We start from the raw sequence: 19,846 nt of genomic DNA, 5'->3' as shown, positions 1-19,846 counted from the left end.
AAGCATCCTTTTGAGTGATATTTTTATCTTCTTTGACTTCCTAATAAGTAATGATTTGATCTCCATTAGAAAAGGTTTTAAAAAATGGTAAATTTAATACATATTTCTGTTCAGTTATTTTCCTTTTCCTCTCTTTAAGGTCTTTTTTTTTCTATTTTAAAAAATAATCTTGTTTAATCTTGGGGTTAGGGAACTTGATATATATACCTAATATTAAGGCAAGCTCTTAATCTACCAAATTTAATATAATTGAGAGGAGCAAGGCATTTCACATGTGAAAAAATATTTGCTAGCTCAAGAAATGCATGAATGCATTTTCCTGTTTAAAGTTAGAATGTTATAGTGTTTTGTTTAAAACTAAAGTTCTTTTGACTGACCTCCCTAAGTAGAAGGAAAACATTAGCAAAGGCATGTAAGCAGAACTTGTCCTATCCTGTGCAGGGACAGTAAGCAGATGAGTGGAGAGATGGGCTGGGGAGGGAATAAGTTATTGGAGAGTACCCATGTCCAGGAGTTGTGTAGATGGTGCAAAGATGACATATTTAAATGAATTGAAATGAGCTATAAGGAGCTCCTCTTGATTAACAAGCAGAAATGAGAGCGCTTTACAGAGCTTTACAGAGATTGTGCACACAGCTCTGTGTAGGGTAGATGGTAGCCTGTGAAGATTGCAGATACAAGGGAGTTAAACTTGTTAGTATATAGAATGCCCAATGACATGCCCGTTTTCCAATGCAACCGGTTTCTTCCTCTGAAGTTTTAAATGTTAGCATTCATTCATACTGCAGTCCATTCCACAATGATTTACAGTCATTGTGAGCAAGACTGTGCCGGGTGCTATGGGAAATGCAAAGCATATGATGCAGAAGTCAAAGTCCTTAAAGAAGGAAATAAACTTGCAGTCCAGGAGTATTTTGTTAAGCTGAGATGGAACGATATCCAAAGCTGCATTTATTGTTGTCATCATCATTTTTTTTATACCACAACTCCCCCTTCTTAACTATTAGAGAAATTATTTCTTTGATTTCCAAGATTACATTAATACTTCTAAAATCTTGGCCTATGAAGTCTGTGTTTGATAACTATCTTCAAAGACAAAACTGACAAGTATCTTTGAAGGAAGTATACAACCATGGTAGTTGTGTTGCTAAGTTTTAGAGGACTCATTCTGGACACCCCATAGGCTGGCACAGTTTAAGGCTCATGATTGGGAAGGATGCATACTTCTCCACGGAGAAGAGAAATGTAAGCATTCCTCATTTGATTCCGGAAAACCATGAAAGCTAACAATTTGGTATTTTTCATAGGTATGCAGGCCCATGTAGTCAAAAAGCAGACACTGTCTTCAGACTGAACTGGGCCACTTACCTTGCAAGCACAGAAAACATTATAGTAGCTAGCTTTGATGGCAGAGGAAGTGGTTACCAAGGAGATAAGATCATGCATGCAATCAACAGAAGACTGGGAACATTTGAAGTTGAAGATCAAATTGAAGCAGCCAGGTGAGTGACTAGGAGATGAAGTCAAAGGTCATCTGATTTTTTTTCCCCTTTAAAATTTACATTTTAAAGCTGTAAAGTGTAAATAATTTAAAGTGTTCTGGGATGAATTTGTAATCTTTTATCCTTACGGTAGGTTTTAGTGAAGATGTTATGTTTAGATAACAATATATTACATTATAGATTGATATGAAGTTCAAAAAAAAAGCATTTCCTAAATTCCTCTCTGTATGAGACTCTAGAAAGGGAGTTGGCATATGTCCTACCACATTCTAAGAACAGAAAATCAAAATTCATCAGACTCGGGGACAAACTGAGGAATAAATGTACCCTAGTAAACATCTGACTAAACAAGCCAAGCCCATTCCTTCACAGTCAAGGATAAAGAGAGGACTTTTAACATCATAGGCAGTGACAACTCTGAAGTCCTAGGAGTAGCTCCTACAGTCTGGATGAGGGTGACTCTGCTATTTTGGGAAAATTGTGGAGCACAACCATCATCGGTACTATGTATAAGGGCTCTGTTATGTATGAACCACATCTCATTCTTGTGCTCTTCACTTATGGGACTATAACTAGATGTGATCTGGCTCAAGAGATGTTAACAATGAATGATGGTTACTCATAAGATGCATGTTGCATGAGAAGTGCTTTACCTGCAGGCATTGTCGCTGAAGCCCCGAGAGGCGGGTGTTCTTACCCCATATTTTAATTAAATAAATAGAGACTATTAGGTTAGGTAGCTTGCCAAAGTGAATCAGGATTTGAATCCAGTCTCATTCTGACTCTTATATTTAATTACATTCAACTGGTATGTGGGAAATGTAACTTTGAGTTTCTGTAACCAACAGCATGGATGTCTGGGGAAGCATAATAGGGAGGGTGGTTGAAAATAATGTTATGAAATCATAGACTAGGAAATGCAGAAGGATCCATGAATGATGAAATAGATGGAGAGAGAAGAAGATGACAATTGATTAAGGATTCCTGAGGAAAGAAATTCTCTTTTACTAAAGTTAATGATTAGCTATTTTCCTTAACAATTAAAAAATAGAGATTTAGAATAAACAGGGGATACATTTGTTTGAGAGTGAGGCTTTGATATTTTAAAAATAAACTTGTATCTATCCAGATCGCTCCTCTGTGAGAGAGGGCATAGTTTCCAGGGTCTCTCAAATCTGACCAACAAAAGTCCTAAAATTACAAAATTAAGGATCTACTATATACAACCCCAGTTAAATAAGTAATGAGAAATAGTGCGTTTATACAGTGGCACACACTATTGCAGCAACTAAAAAGAGCTAAGCATAACAACATGGATGAATTGCATATACTGTTGAATGAAAGAAGCTGGACACAAAAGTGTACATCCTGCAAGATGCAATTTATGTAAAGATAAAAACAAGGCAAAAGTTCAGTGAAATTTTTATGGAATTCAATAAAAGAAAAACATTTCCTTTTGTCCCTTTGCAAAGAGGGAAATGCCTTAGAGGCTTCTGATAATATGCACAGGCCATGATTTCAAGGATACATTCACTTTGTAAAGGTTGATCGAATTATACATGAATGATCTGTTGCACATTGCTGTATGTCTGCCTCCTTCAATTTTACAAAGTTTACGTGGAAAAGATGAGTTGAAAACTATTTTAATTTTTTTCTAGCACTGCTTAACTTAGGGCAACCTAGGACATATTACATGAAAACACAAAGACTGTCAAAATCAAGATAGGTTAATGCAAAGGTCTGCAACCACCCACAATGCTAAAAATTTGAGTTCCATTTGTCAGGTATTTTTAAGTAAAAAAAATTTCTTTTGATGTCAGGCTAATATTAAGAAATAGGTGCATACAATATTTTTCTTATTTCTTTACCTGGATTCCATCTCTGAACACAGTTTTGTGGCAAAGAAGACTTCTTAATCCATCAAGGAAAAATTTATTTCTATTGAGTGCGTGGTGCTGAGCTAACTAATCAACACCCAGCATAAGAAGGGATTTATTTAGAGAATGGTGTTTAAGTTCTCAGGTAGGGGGCCCAGAGACATTTCTAAGCCCTACTCAGAAGTTTTTCATGCCCTTATCTTTCTCCATTGCAGGGGCAGACTCTCCCAAACTGAAAAACATCTGGAGAGATTTAAATTCAATTATGTAAAGAAAAGTGCATCTGGGCTGCAAATTTTTGTATAAAACTGTGAAAAAAACTGCCAGGATTTGTTTTCTGTGAATCATACACACACACACACACACACACACACACACACACACACACAATTTTTATGAACTCCAACAAAAGTAAACCATGTTCATCTGGATCTTAGGTTAAAATGATAGATATTTATCTCAGGTGTTTATTTGATTACTGGCAGCAATTTTTAGTCTCTAATAGAATGAAGCAGAGAACAAATGGCAGGGTTTCACATTTGTGCCTCATCTAAGTTTTCTATACACAATGCAGTACTGATCTGTGGACTTTTTCCTTGTGTTTTAGACAATTTTCAAAAATGGGATTTGTGGACAACAAACGAATTGCAATTTGGGGCTGGGTGAGTAGTTGACTGATGAATCTGTATGCATTCGTTAGTGAATATCACTCAGAGCAGGTTACTTTATCTTTTGTATATACATATTTGGAGGTGAAAATCACATCTATCAAGTCTTAGGTCTCTGGGCAGTAACTCTGCAGAATCTCCACTGAGTTAGGCTTACACCTTTGTTTATTATGATGAGCCAGGGAGGTGAGGTAGAAAGAGCAAGAAGGAAGGAGTGAAAGAGGGAGGGAAGAGGGAAGGGAAGGAAGGAGGGAGACTTGTTCTTATGCATCAGTCAGTAAAGATTTCGTGTTATTGTTTTTAAATCTTCTATAATTGGTACCACCCAGTCACTAGGGTCAGCAAATTTTCCGTAGTTTTCCCCATATACCTACCAAGAAAGGGATCAGGGCTCTGAAAGTGTAGTCTTTAAAGATACTGTCCAATTAAGGCCAATTTAAGCCTCCTATACCATGCTTTTTATCTCTAAAGAGGCACAGTATATAAAGATGTGAGAAATGTGGAAACTGCGACTCGCTTACCATATGTCCTTATTCTTTTACCTCCATAAAAATAACTGTTTCCATTCCTTAGTCATATGGAGGGTACGTAACCTCAATGGTCCTGGGATCGGGAAGCGGCGTGTTCAAGTGTGGAATAGCCGTGGCGCCTGTATCCCGGTGGGAGTACTATGGTATGTAATTGCTGCCAGGTACAAAGAAATACGGAGTGTTGACCTCAAAATGCCAGTAACAAAGCCATTCCTTTCTGAGTTTCAGTGTTTTTACAGCGAATAATAGGCTGATTCATCTTAGAGGTTCTTTTTGGATACCTATAATAAGATGATCTCATTTATTCTGCTATTTTGCAAGGCTGGGTGGTATATTTTATTACACGTTTGATTTTTTATCAACAAATTCTGTTTTCCAAATTTCAAAATAGCCCCATGCTACATTTCTACAGATAAATCATTCCTTATCTTTACTCTGATTTGATTCTTGGGTTTCACATATTAGCAGAGTGAGAGAAGTATGTATCTCTTTCCCTTCAATTAAATGTCAAATACAAGTAGGGCTTTGGATGGGAAGAGGAGAGGAGAAACAGTGGAAACACCCGTTGGGGGGTTGTTGTTTTTTTTCATTCTTAATAGGTGAAAGCTACTCTAGAATATGCTCTTTGTCATCGAGAGAGTATTATTTTATAAGGCATCATACACCTACCTCTAAGACTACAATTCTCAAAAGGGAGGGAGTAAGCGATGGAAGATGAGGGAGGAGGGGGGAGTCAGAAGTGGTAAGGAGGTAATTGATTTTCCTGCACCTCTTCTGACCCCATCTCAAGTCTTCTGTCTAGTGTAAGAAAAGAATGGCTGATGATGAATAGCTTATTAAATATTTTATATCCAGAAATATGGTAGTACCCAGAGAAAAAGACTCTTTAAAGTCTCTCCCAGTCAAGATAAACCAATGTAAAAATACATTTATATCTTTCTGTTAAGAAAATTGGAGGGCACAGTTATAATTTGATCTACACACAATGAATTTGTTTTCATAATATTTTTCTGCTTGGTATTAATTGTTCTGTTGGATGGCTTGTTTTTGGAGACCTCTAGTGGTCAATAAAATAATGGAGTAAATCTTTGTAAGTTTAAAAATATGAAATGAGAAGAAAACTTCATTTAATGTATATAGACCAATCTAATACATAGAAGTTGTCTAGAGTTCTTATATACGTGTAAATTTAAATAATTTTATTCAAAGATGGGACAAAAGGAATACGTAAATGGTGTTTCAAGGCATATTTTTAAAAGTTTACAATTGCATTATGCAGTTATGCATAATATTTTTTAAATGTTATTTTTAAAATTTCAGATCTTCTTATACATGTAAATCTGGTTAGCATAAATAATAAAGGAGTATTGTGTTCTATGACAAGCAGAATTAAAGTCTGCAGCTACCTAGGGGAAAATGTGTTTCGCCCTTAAAAGCCATTTTTCCCATCTAACGTACAACCTAAGATATTAATATTTAAATGCTAAAGTTAAAAGAGATATGAGCATTTTATGAAGTTCTTATATTTTAAAATGTCTTTTAAAATATTCTATTTTTATATTAGTGTCCTTTAAATATATAAAATTATGCATAGTCAGTATTCATGTTAATCAAAATGATAAAATATCACTGTTAGTAATTTTGGAGGAAAATATTTTGATTTTCATAGAAATGGCATAAAGTATGCATATGGAGCAACTAACACTCATTAGTGTAGTTTCTAATCTACAATACCAGTCATTCAAAAAGTGTTAGAATGTTGAATTTAGATAATATATCCATTTTTAAAATTAATGAAATCAGTTTTGAAATACTTGTAAAATTTTAGTGAAATTCAAGCCACCAACCTAGATAGCACAATGGCAAGATAAAATTCTTAGACTCTTTAACTGTAATCTGGTCACTTAAGGAGGCAGTTTTCAAAGCAGTTATGTCAGATTTTTAAAGTTTTACTGCAATTTGGCCTCAATAATTTTTTTACTGATATTTTAGGCCAAATATATATAATGTATCATTTAATTTTTTAAAATCAGGCAAAATATGTTTAACTATCCAAAATAACCAAACCAATTATGCAACCTGTTCTTCAACCATATTTATAGATAAAAGAGCTTATGTCATTTCAGCAGACAGATATTAATGTAATCTGTTTCACAGTGCTCAACTGTTATACCACAAAAATTGAGGCTTCACCACAAAATGAGAGAAAACAAATGTTAAACTTGCATTATGATGGAGTAGCTGAGCCAATATGGGGATATACAGCAAATAAATGATAACTGAATTATTTATTTTTATTATAGTGAATCCCAGTCTGATCTCCAAAATAAAATATGATTTAAATCAGCAACTAGTAATTGAACATTGTTAGGGGTCTCCAAAAGGAAATAGATGATCATAAATCAGGGCACATACTTGTATTATAACCAAAAAATTTCAACACAATTGAGGCATTAAGTGACTTCCTAACTAAAATTCTTTGAGAGGGTCATATGATAATGTTAAGATCCCTTACCCCTTAGCACTTCACATTTGACTTTTCTGCATGTGGATTATTGATTGGATTTTAGATAATCTGGTTTGATCTCCCTTTGCCCCATCGTAAGGGAAAATTGAGAATGGGTTAGGGCTGAGTGTGGAAAGGTATGAGTATGCAGGGATCTGGGAATTAGCATCTCTGGCTATATTAGCAAACCAAGTAAAAAATTACCTCCCATAAGGTGCTTTAGCCACCCTTTTCCTTCTTCATAACCACATAGAGATACTTCTGAGAGTAACTCTATATTCCTATACATGAGTGAATACATATGGAAACACTGAAGTGGCCCATTAAAAGCAAGAAAAGTTGTTATTGTATGAATTAAACTTTTTTTTCTTTTTTTTTCTTTCACAGACTCAGTGTACACAGAACGTTACATGGGTCTCCCAACTCCAGAAGACAACCTTGACCATTACAGAGTAAGAGATGAGGACCTATACCTATTTTATAACCTATTTATAAGTGGTTTAAGAACCTTCTTAATTGTATCTATTCTAGAAAATACATATTTTTATTTCCAACAAAATTCTTGTTAAAAGAAATAACACAGGTGGTTTAGAGATACTCCAATAGCTTCCCCTACTGTATTCTGCATAATTACAGTCTTTATCGTATGCTATATAGGTCACAATATGCATTCATTTAGAAATACAAAGCAACATCAGATAATTACTTTAATTATAAAATTTCAGTTTAGAAAACCTATTAGAAATTCAACATATTCCTTTAGAGCCCAGAAGACTCTCTAAACCTTTAGCTATATATTGAAATTTCTTACAGTATTATCATAAGTAAGATATATATACGAGACTATAATTTTCTTACTCATAGCCAATTATGTACAGTTTTTTTCACAAAGATTTAAGTAAAGCAGGTGAGAGGTAGGTACAGTTGGGCAGTACCCTTAAAAAGCCCTAAACCTAAATCACTGAATAGCATCCAACAGGCTGGTTGCCTGATGGAAGAACCAGTGGGCAGGTTGCTCTGCAGATGGGCTATAGCATTTAAAATATGGTGTGGGTGCAACTATCATTGACAGCCCCCATGTGCTAGTGTGGATGCCACGGCAAAGCCAGAGCATTGTCTCTGGTGCCACATTGATGCAGCTGGAAGTGCTAGCATAAGTACTAGGGACCCTTCTGGCACTTTGATCATTCCAAAACTTTGCTGATTTTGTTTGTCATGTTAGGTTGAAAAAAATTTTTTTAAAACCCTGAAACTTACAGCTGACAAGGTAAATCATTTATGATGTTTACATTTTTCAAAGATTGTTCACAATTCTTCCCAAGACAGTGAATTAAAGAGAAAGAAAAACAATAAGAATAACTTAAGAACACAATTTCTTCTCATCTGTGTCATGACTTCATATTAATACATTGCTCTGAGCAATATCCATATGTTTTTGTAAGATGTCACCCCTATTACTATGGATGCTGAAGTCATCTGATCAAAACACAGTAAAACTCAAAAGTTTCTAGTTTTGCAAGACACGTATAGACAATTTAGTTTTACCAATTACTTTCAGCTTACTTAATGAGTAAGGTGTGTGTGTGTGTGCGTGTGTGTGTGTGTGTGTGTGCAGGGAGCTGTGATAGCAATATTTTTGTGTTAGTGGCTGTATGACAGTTTTCATGTCTGTTTCTCAGTCAAGATAGAAAAGTAACAATCTGCAAAGTGAGATGCACAAATCATCTACCCCTGCAAAACAGTCCCATAATTAGATTGTCCCCATTTCTGCTAAGTGTCCCATTTAATACTTAGGGCTCAATTCTTCCCATTCTTTCTCCTCCACCTCCCATAAGCTGCTTTAGACACTCATTTCCTTCTTCATAACCACATTGCTATTGTCAGATAACCTATCTCCTTTTATAACAATAACCCGATTTGTCTCCCCTTATCTTGTCTTCTCACACTCCAGTCTATTGTTCACAGAGCTGGGAGATTAACTCCCACCCACAACATGTTCATGGTTCCTTCTTGTGTACTCAACTAAGCCCAGTCCTCACTCTTTACCCAGGTGTTCGGCACCCTTCCTGTAGTAGCCTACTTTGTCTGGAATGCTTGCTGTTCTCTGAATGTTTCTGTGGCTTTCCCTTTTGTGCCTTTGCCCTCTGCTCCTTCCACGTGGAGTGTCATTTCCCCTCCATCTCCACCCATTCAGAAACTTACACAGCCCTCTCAGTGGAGTAGCATCCCCTTTGGAATCCCCTTTTGATAGTTTCCTTGTATATCTCTGAATCCTCATTTTATTCCACCTTGAACTAATAGGTATCTTGTACTGAATTTTCCCCTCTTCAGTACTGTTAGTTATTCAAGGTGTACAAGCTATTCAACATTGTATTCTTTGCCTTCCCCTTTAGGAAGTATAACCTTTCCTGATTTAACTTAAAAACTTTTTGAAGGGAAACATTGTTATACAAGAATTTCTCCATCACCGTTTTCATTTTCCAGTTCAAATTTTCTTGTTAACGACCCAACCAGAATACTTAAATTTGATTGTCAAAGAGTTTTCTCCTACAAGATTCTGAAAGTTCCCGAAACATTAGAGGTGTAACTGCCTAGGATCCCAATCCCTCACTTGAACATGGTGTATGATGAATCCAAAACGTTCATTTAAAAAATTATATTTTAAAAAGTGGAGGCTGGAAGCACAAGATCAAGCCCAACCTTGACATGTAAGGAGGTTCATGGCACCTACCCTACCTCCTCAAATAACATCAGCCAATGGGGTATTTCCTCTTCATCCAGCCCTCCCTATATAATGAGATAGGATAATTAGTTGTAGTCTGCCATTTCAACCTGCATAAATTTCCAGTCTTTCCTATAGGCTCCTCGTTCCCACATAGTTCCCCCTCTTCTCCAGCTCTACCCCCGACTGCGGTGGCCGTTTCCATCTCCCCCTTTAGGTGTTCGCTGCATGAGGTAGTCATGTAAATAGAAGTCACTTCCTCCTGCCAATGGCAACACACGCACACTGGGTGCACAAAGTCACTCTTTCACTTCACTGCACAGATGGCACCCGAGGACTGTTTAATCCTTCCACGCCAGGAGTCGGGTTTTCTTGGCACAAAATTCATTGCTGGCAATGGACACATTAAAACTGCCAGTACCAGGGAGCTAAAGGTTCCCAATGTGTTACTAAGAGGAATTATTTGGGAGGGCGATAGTTAAGGTGGGCAGGATACAAGTGAGGCAAATGCACTAACTGAATTGTCTCCACCGTGGTAAGTTGCTTCCTCCGAAATGTGGAGAACTGAATCTATGTGGAGAACTGAATCTAAGTGCCTATTTTTGGTGCACAGCAGGCTTTAGAATAAAGCTGCCCTCCTTTGTTTTTTAAATGAGCCTGTGCTTTTGTCTCTGGCAGGAATACATTCAAAGATTCTATTTTCCTCCAAGGCCCCAGCTGCCCCTCTGGACCCCATCTTTTACTTTTCTTTCCCAGGTTGTTTTTCTTTTCTCCTCTCTCTCTCCTCTATCTCTCTCTCTCTCTCTCCCTCTTTTTCCTTCTCTCCCTTTCTCTCTTCCTCACATCCTTTTTGAAAAGACAAAGGAGACAATTCCTTAGAGGATTTCACCACCCTGTGCATTTCAGTGGATCAGAAGGAAATATTTTTGAAGCGGTTCACGTTTAGTCTGGATCAGTGACTCTTTTCAGTACACTGAGGATTAGGAATGACCAAAGTGTGTAACAAGTAAGGCCTTGATCTTAGTCCATGTTTTCAGCTAAATAGCCACTGATACGTGGCTATTTACAGAATTACAGCCTTTGGAAGAAAATGCAGTTTTTAATAAAACTCAAATAAGTAAAGGATTTATTATTAGGTGATTGTTGATCTGGATTTGGAAGAATTTAGAGAAATCCACATCACCAAGAGAAGCACATGTCGTTAAATCAAAGTCCTACTCACCATTGAGGAAAGGGAATTAGAAGAGCCATTTGCATACATGAATGGAACAGGCGGGGATGCCTTGTGCAGTTGTTCAGCCTGTGCCCTGCTGAAAGCCAGACCACACTCCATTTTCTAAGGCCTACACCTCCAGGGCTGTGTCAAACCAAACAGAGCACCCTTTCCTATTCTTTCAAAGCTGCCATGTGGATTAGGGCACCCTGAGACTAAGGCCTAGACCCAATGCAGTGAGTCCATAAGACTCTTTTTGAAGAAAATCATCCAACTACTGGCAAGAGGCAAGGGAGAAGCACTTTTAAAGGATATCCAGACCTCAAAGATGAAAGGAGATGTTCATCCCCCCCACCTCAAGGAGCTGATACGGGAAGCTCTAAATGGGCAGCCAAAGTGGAGGGGTGACAAATCTGAGCTAAAGGGTAGTATAGCTCTATGGAAACATCTTTTCTGCAATATGTCTCAGTCCCAGCAGACAGAAATGGTGACAGATTTGAGCAAAGGAATCAGATCCAAAGAGGCAACCCTCAAAACCAATGTCAATCAGCAGACAGCAGCTGTAGCCACACCTTGCGGAGTGGGCTCCTAACAGTGAGGAATGGTCTCTCATGTGGTCAGTCACAGGTCTTTTAGTCAAACTTGTAAAAAATGTTAACGTGGTAGACTTTCATTCACCCATTCAAGGTGCCTGGCATTTTAATCATTCGGAAGTTTATTCTTTGTCAGTTAGAAAAAACAGTATTTTGGAAGAGAAATAAAGGAGAGTAGGTAATAAAAGATGAATTTGAATATGACAAAGTATCCAATATGTCTGAAAAAGACTTGTGGTTTTCAAATTGTGACTATGAAGCCCCAGGAATTCTATACCTTAGGAGCATGTAGGGAGGGGAAGGGGAGTGGCCAAGAAGTTAGAGTTTCCCCTTCTCTGCACCCTAGCCAGAGGGGGTCTAGTTTCATTTATTTCATTCATGTTTTCATTCATTTATTAAGTGCTTCTATGGCAAGTCATCATTCTAAGCTCTTTACATGGGTTATCAGGTTTAAGTCTCCTCCAGATCCTCCAAGATAAGTACTGTGTTTCTATTTTACGGACACACAAACTGAGGTACAAAAATGTTATGCAACATATTGATATTGAGGGTTAGAAAAGGGAGAGAGGGCACTTATCTGAATCATTAGAGAAAGATTTCGGAAGATGGGGAGGACGAGCATGATGCTCTCAATAGGTTACGTATTGGGGGAAGGCAGATCAGCACAGTAGACAAATGATTAGCAGGAAGAGTGGTTTTCTGGCGATGTGTGAAGCAGGTCTGATGAACTGAGGGATAACAGAAGAAGGGCTCTGAGTAGAGCAGGCCAAATGCTGGCCAAGAAGACAGGACATAAGCCTGGGGAGGGGATAGATTTACGAATACACACAGAGAGAAGTATCAGATCAAGGGCAAGAGAAATAGGACCCAAGTCCTGAGCCTTGTTGCCAAGAGAAGAGGGCAGCCTGGAACACACAGAAGGGACTGATTTAACTTGTAGAGGAGATTTATTTTGCATTTTGCTCAAAATTTGATAGGCTTTTGGCAAGTGTATGAAACAGTCATAGATTTGGCAGTCTTCTGCTAGCAGATTTGAAATGTTCAATCCTTAAGAACTGCTGCATCGTTAGGTTATGCAAAACAGGGTGCAATTTTGTAAATATGCCATCTTGTACTGATTTGACATTTGTTCTATTATCCCAGAATATGCCAAAGGGAGAGAGACCTTCAGATTTAAGCCAAACCTTAACTTGTTTGTTGAGTGCTGATAAAATGTTGACTGCTGTGTGATCTTTAAAGAAGCCAGTGTTGCTTGGTGAGGCCTGAGGTGGAGCCCCCTGTCTGGGGTTGATGGGAGCTCTCTCCTTGGCATCCCATGGGTACAGTTGTTTGATAGATGTACATAAGTAAAACATCTGTTTTAGTGAGTTGAAGTCATTCTTTTCTTAAACATTTTCTGTGGCCCCTGTTGTGATATTAATGGTGCTTCCCAAAATGGCATCATTTAATATTATTTATGCAGCTTTGGTTACAAGTAGGAGAATGCATAGAGCAAGCCGCTAAACCCAAAGTCGTATCTTACTGAAGTGCTGGGTTGCTGTCCATTAGACCCAATGACTGTGTGCTCTTTCTATAAGATCTTATAAATGGGATGAGTTGTTTGGTTGTGATGTCAAGTGCCAGTAGAATATGACAGTCAGGGACATGGGCTTTTGGGGTTAGGCCAACATGTCCTCAATTTCTGTTTCAACCACTTACCAGCAGTATGAGTTTGAGGAGGCTACTTAACCTTACTGAATCTCAGTTTCCTCATCTGGATAATGGGATAATCAGACCTACCTCACAGGGTTATTTAAATCATTAAATGAGGTGCTTGTGCCTGCCATGAAGGAAGCTTTCAAAACATGGCAGCTGCCACCATTATTATCTCCAGGAAGCAAATTGTCCTTATGGTTCCTAGATGGCACTAGGGGTAGTTTAAAAATTGTTATACCTTCTGTTTCTCATAGTACTCTCCTCCTCTTATCAGCTCTCTCTTTTAATTCAAAAATACAAAGATTTATTTGTTGGAAGGTAACTGAGGAACCAGCATGATCCAACGAGCAGCTACAGATGGTTCTTCTTGGGGACTGAAGGAAAAGCTCCTCAGAGATGCTGTGGAGTCGGCACTGCCACTGGACCGATCCTTCCCACTTCTCCTTGCCAGGCTGTTGCTGGCAGCGGGGCTCTCCGGAAGTTTCTAGCCTCAGGAGAGTGCCAACTGCACCACCATTGCATCCTTGCCCATTTATCACTCTGAGTTTCCTTTTTAGTAGTTGGTGATAGACTATTCGGCTTCTAACTTAGTCATCCATTTCCTTTTTTATTTCTGTTTCCATGGATAGGCAAAGAGGGATTATCCTCTTTTGGTAGGTTAAAATAGCACAATTAATTTTTTTTCTAATCATTAATCATACCTTAAATTCATGCCTGTTATTTCTTTTTCTGGCTTTGTATGTTATCTTTACAGCTTAAAGTGTGCCATACACTGGACTGTAAAGGGTGTTAATTGAGAAGCCAGGGTGCACAGTTGAGTAGGGAATGATCAATGGTTCCAGAGGCAAGGTGACACAGCTGCCTTTTTCTAGGGAAAAAAATGTTCTGTGTAGCCTGAGAGCCTTAAAGTGGGTGTATGTCTCTCGGCTGCCTCTCTCCCTCTCACAGAGAGGTCCCTCTGGAGGCTTCTCCCAGTGAGCAGGGGAAGTGCGCATTTGAAATGGCACACTTATCTTGCAGTTGCAGGGGAAGCTTTTGTTTTATTTTTCTCTTGCTGCATTAAAGTATTTGTCTTTCTTTCTTTGTAGTGTAATATTGTTAATGTAAAACAATTTGCATCATGACACTTTTATCACAGTTTTCGTCTTTTTCTCAGTATGTTGCATTTCTCACCATGTCTAGTTCATCACAGCTACAGTGTGTACATCACAACATTTATCTTAGGCTCAGGGTTTTACTTGTTTATAAAAATTGTCTTCTTTCAGCCTGTATTCACTCCATTTAAGAAAAAAAAGGCAGCCAGAAACTGTTTTGGTCCAAACTCCAGTAGTTATCACATTCCTTGCTAACTGTCCTGCGTATTTATATGTCTCCTAACTATTACTCTATGTTTCAATGACATTTCTCAGTTTCATGGCTCGGGGAGGTTGTAGGAGCAGCTTTTGCTTTTCAAGCTGCCAAGCAAGGCAGGCCCATGAGGCTTTTGGAGGTGAGGTGAGGTGGCACAGTTGTATATTTGGGTCAGGTCTGAGTGTTAAAGTTGACTGTCTTCCGCGAGCAAAGAGCTAAATTTAATTTGGAAAGAAACAAGGAGGGAGGAAGTCAGTGCAGGCTGAGAGCATGGCTAGCGGAAAGGATCACCAAAGAGGACTCACATGGGGGCACCTCGGCCTGCAATTCAGGCGATTAATGTTTACGGTCAGTACTCAAGCCTCAGCCTTTCTTGTCTCCAGCTTTGAATGCTGCGCAAAACTGTCTTTTAGGGAGATTTATTTTGACCCTTTCCTCTCTGAAGGACAGAAAATTGCTCAGAGTTCTATTGCCCCATTAGGCTATACGTCACTTGCGTAGTCACAAAGTATGCCTCCCAAATCACCCAGGGCTGTGCAGAGCAATCTCTCTTCTGATTAGTGCAGTCTGAGAAGGCATGGGTCTTAGGAGGATCTCAAAGGATACCCACTATTATTGTGCACTTCAAATTCCAGGACAGTTAATTAACATTTTATTTCACACTGTTTCTTTGCCAGAAGATCACATCATAAGCAGCTTGGAATTTTAGTGGAGACGCAGTGCAATGTAGGAAGTAAAAAGGGCTTGCTGTCAGACTTTGTCCAGCTCTGACACTTGCTGTAGTTGTGACCGGGTGCAGGTTACTCACCTTCTGAGTCTTGGTGCCTCCATCTAGAAAGGAGAATTGTTCTAGACCTATTTTACGCGAATATTGCAAGGATTTGATATAGCAGTGCTTTTATAAACCCTTATTTATATGTGATGCTTAACACAGCGACAGGCACAGAGTAAATGCTCAATTGAATGTTAGCTATTATCATGAATGGTATGGTGTATGGATAGAAAGTGGGCAAAATATATCTCAATACATTTCAGAATGAGCATATTTTATTTTGCCCACTCCAGCTGATAACACTTGATTCTGCAAAACTAGTACCAAATATAGTGGACACTGCAAGTGCTTGATCATTTATTTCATTTACTCATTTAATTGATAAATATTTTGCACTCTATTAGATGTTAAGAGTAATGCATAATATAGACAAATCTTTTTTCTTATGGATCTTATTTAGTGGAGTACATAATAAGTAAATATTGATTGACTAGATGAAAAAAATCAACGGAGGGATAAATGGTGATGGGATGGATGGACAGATGGATTTATATTTAGATGTATTTATCTGAGACATCTTACCAGACAAAAAAGTTTCTCAAAAATAAAAGGAGTCTCACTCAGGTTTTTATTCTGAGAGTTCATGAGTAAAATTCTCAATTTGGGTGAGAAATGGAATATGGTCAGAACAAGTGGGAACCAGCCTGCACAGAAGAGGAAGGGCATTTGTTTTAAGCCTACCAGGCCAGGATGACCTTGGGACATTCATTCGACTGAAACATTTTGGGTGGCTCTGTCCTGAAAGTCGTAGATAAAATGTCTTTTTTCCAGAAACACTGTTAAAGAATTCTCACATCAGCATCAGAAATTTAACCCCCTAAAAATGCTTTTGCTATGCCTCTTAGTTCCTGTTATTGTGATGGAGTAAGAGGAGTTACAGTAGCCCACCCTTGTTTAAGGTGAATACATTCCAAGACCCCCAGTGGATGCCTGAAACTGTGGATAGTACCGAGGCCTTTCATACATTATGGTTTTTTTCCTCTACATATATACATACCTATGATAAAGTTTATAAATTAGGCACCATAAGAGATTAACAATAGCTAATAATAAAATAGAACAATTATAATGATAAACTGTAATAAAAGTTAATTGAGTGTAGTCTCTCTCTCTCAAAATATCTTATTGTACGATACTGAAGGTAACTGAAACCATAGAAAGCAAAACTGCCAATAAGCGGGGACTACTTTATTCCAATCTTATAGAAATCAAAGCTCAAGGAGCAGCCTATCTCCAGTTGCATAGCTCACTGATATTGAAACTGGAACTTGAATACAAACACTGTTACTTTAGCCCCATCCCCTTCCTGCCAGACCACCAAGGTTCCCATCAAAAATATAAGCTGATATGAGCTACAGAGATATCTGTGAAGTATAAACCTTGGCTTTCATAAAGTTGAATTTGATTCACCAAGATGCTGCAGGACGAGCTGGCTGCTTTTAAACCCATGGAGATGCTGCTGCCCCTTTCCTGCCCAACACATAACAGGACCATCAAAGTAGACTCTAGCTCACCCCCTCCCAAAGGCACTACAGTATTTTATGGCATTTTTACCTTCATCCCAACTTTGGTAAATATCCTCAAATTCAGATTAGATGACCAGCTTTAGATGCTTTCAATGGCTTTTTCATCCAAGACTCCTGACCCTCATTCTAGGAGCCCTGGCTCAGGCCACATAGCAGTCTCAAAAAGCTGACTTCCAAATTTTTTTTTTATCCTATTTCTTGGCTAATTTGGGTATGACTTGATCAAATAGTATCTCCTCTAATAGACAGAATGAGGCAGACAACAGCAACCCACTGATATTCTAAGGCCACTTTTGATCTTTTTTACCCCCTTCCCCTCCCATATGTTACATTTGCCTAGGTTTTTAACATCTGTTCCCAAAGAGGTAATATTTGCTTATTCAGAGCTTAGCAATGTGGACCAAAGTTCACATGACATATTGCAGAGTATGTTTAGTTGCAAATGCTATGTACAGGCTCTTTGAAATGTAGCATGTATGGCACCATGTGACACATGGTTGCCATGGCAATACACTTTTTGGCTGAACTACAGCAGAAGCCCATGGAACATACATTACTAATATGAGACTCTGCCCTGTGCTAATGCATAGGACACAGCCAATCTGGGATCTGGGACTCAAGGGGTTTTGCATGCAGGCTGGGTGGCAGGTGCCCTCTTCCTGCATGTTCAGGGAAGATGTGGCATCCTCCCTTCCAGTCCTGTCTCCCAGGCACAGGGCATGCTGTGCATTCTGCCATGCATGGAGACAGCATTTGCTTGAATATCGGTTTGCTATATTTTGTATCAAAGGGGGCCCCAGCTGAAAACATTTTATTTTGTAAACTGAAGTGAAAAATCAGTTTATGGCAGATCCTTTTTTGAATAATGACATTCTTTTTCCCAATTCCAGAATTCAACAGTCATGAGCAGAGCTGAAAATTTTAAACAAGTTGAGTACCTCCTTATTCATGGAACAGCAGATGGTGAGTTTCAGTTAATTAGACTTTTTAGTATCACAGACAGGTTTGCAATTTCACTACTGACAAAACAAAAGCATGAGGGGCAAGACTGTTACATTTACTTCAATAAAACAGTGTTGCTTTCCACAAGTCACTTGTCTTGGGCTAAATGGGATGCTGAGTCCTAGAACTTCAAACAGTCCCTTTCTTCTTGTGCTTCTCCCACCCCTTGGTACCAGAAAACTGGAGTGGCTATTAGCTACTTTATGTTTCCTTTCTCTCCCTGCAGATAACGTTCACTTTCAGCAGTCAGCTCAGATCTCCAAAGCCCTGGTCGATGCTGGAGTGGATTTCCAGGCAATGGTATAGAAAAACTTTGTGCAAGGGGAGGGAAGTTGCTGGCGGGGTCTAGTTTCCTCTTTCTGGGCTAATTCTTTTAGCAGTGCCACAGACAGGACAGAATAAAAACATTAAAAAAATTTTTTTTTCAACGTGAAGTCAGAAGAGTGGTATCCTTCAGCCATGCACAGAGTAATGCTCAATAATATTAGCGAGTTTGGGGTTAAGAAGCACAATATCGCATATGCTGGGAGTATCAAGACACTGCTCTCCTGTTCATGTGATTTTTCAGTCTCTCCCTATTTTGATTCAAAAGTAATCACTTGTTCAGTAAATGTGTGGCAGAGTAATTCTAAAGTGAAACCAGCATAATAGCTCAGCTCAAATATGAAAATCCATTTCTGTCTGGTATGTATTACTAGCTATTCTAACAACAGTGGGATCTTAATAATCAGCATGCTTCAGTTTTTGCAATTACAAGGTGATCTTTTGTTGAATAACCACAGGCGATAAACAATTAGGATTGTTTTATAAAGTCAGGAATGGCTAGAGCTGTTGTTGTCTATGCAGAGGATATTTCTACGTATTATGTCAAATTCATTTTCTGCATTAGAGATTTTCAGATGAAGGAAAACGTATTTTTAATGTGTGCATGTATGTATATGTATTTATGTGTCCTCTAACACACATGATTTGCTCTGTGCTCAGTTCAAATGGTGCCCAATGCACAGGAGTGGGACAGTTACTTGATACTGAGAAAAACTGGCTATCTTTTGGGTCAGTGTTTTATAAGAGGTTGAAGTTTATTTTTCTACTATTCAAAGAAAAGACAAATGCTACTTTAATTAAGCTTTTTTTAAAGTTAACTTATGTCTCCATAATTTATGTTTGCCCGGTAATGACTTCCCAATTATTTAACAAGGTATGAATCAATAAATTTTTGTCCCAGATCATTAATTCCTTTTACATAAATGTCAAATATACAGATTTCTTAAAATACCAGTTTAAAATCTAAGTGTTTACAAATAATACATCTGATTTTTGACTTCACTTCTATTAAACATATATATGTAATATTGAAATAGAGTTTTTCCAGTTTCTAGGTGCTATATATTAGGCAATATTGCTTTAAAAATCATTTATTTTAATACAGTTTATCTTACTAGAGTACAGAGAAATTTAACACTTGATAACAGTTTAATTAAAACAACTGGGCTTAATGGGATAAGCATTCCTTCCCATGCATGGTGTGTAAGTACCCTTTGAGTCAAATTTGGAAATGGATTGGGTGTTTTAATTAAAATGTACGTATCTTTAAAGCACTATTCAATAAAGCCAAATTCACAGTGAGTTCTCTCAGCACCTGCAAAAGAGGATCAGAGACTTCTGCAGGACAGAACAACCTGCCCTGGAAAAGCTCTGGGGGAAAATTAGACCCCCTCTTTGACCCCGTTTCAGTTTATAAACTGCCTCAGGAATTAAAACACTCTGTTTTATACCATGTATGCTCGTGAGAGCTCATTTGAATTTATGTATTTTTTTTTTAAGAAGAGT

At 38.1% G+C, this 19,846-nt stretch overlaps 1 protein-coding gene across 2 annotated transcripts in view; it reads left to right on the top strand.

Annotated features, from left to right (window-relative positions):
* Nucleotides 1-19,846, top strand: part of DPP4 (dipeptidyl peptidase 4) — an 82,492-nt gene that overhangs the window by 61,466 nt on the left and 1,180 nt on the right. For both annotated transcript variants that reach the window (XM_009443585.5, XM_515858.7), the window contains exons 20-25: nucleotides 1,308-1,502; nucleotides 3,987-4,041; nucleotides 4,621-4,720; nucleotides 7,471-7,535; nucleotides 17,905-17,977; nucleotides 18,243-18,316. In XM_009443585.5, the coding sequence (XP_009441860.1) occupies nucleotides 1,308-1,502; nucleotides 3,987-4,041; nucleotides 4,621-4,720; nucleotides 7,471-7,535; nucleotides 17,905-17,977; nucleotides 18,243-18,316 (562 nt within the window). The remainder of the gene's footprint in view (nucleotides 1-1,307; nucleotides 1,503-3,986; nucleotides 4,042-4,620; nucleotides 4,721-7,470; nucleotides 7,536-17,904; nucleotides 17,978-18,242; nucleotides 18,317-19,846) is intronic.

Source organism: Pan troglodytes, chromosome 13 (assembly GCF_028858775.2).
Source record: "Pan troglodytes isolate AG18354 chromosome 13, NHGRI_mPanTro3-v2.0_pri, whole genome shotgun sequence".
NCBI classification, from domain to species: Eukaryota; Metazoa; Chordata; class Mammalia; order Primates; family Hominidae; genus Pan; species Pan troglodytes.
Note: the sequence above shows the minus strand (reverse complement) of the source record. Positions and strands in the feature narration are given on the sequence as shown.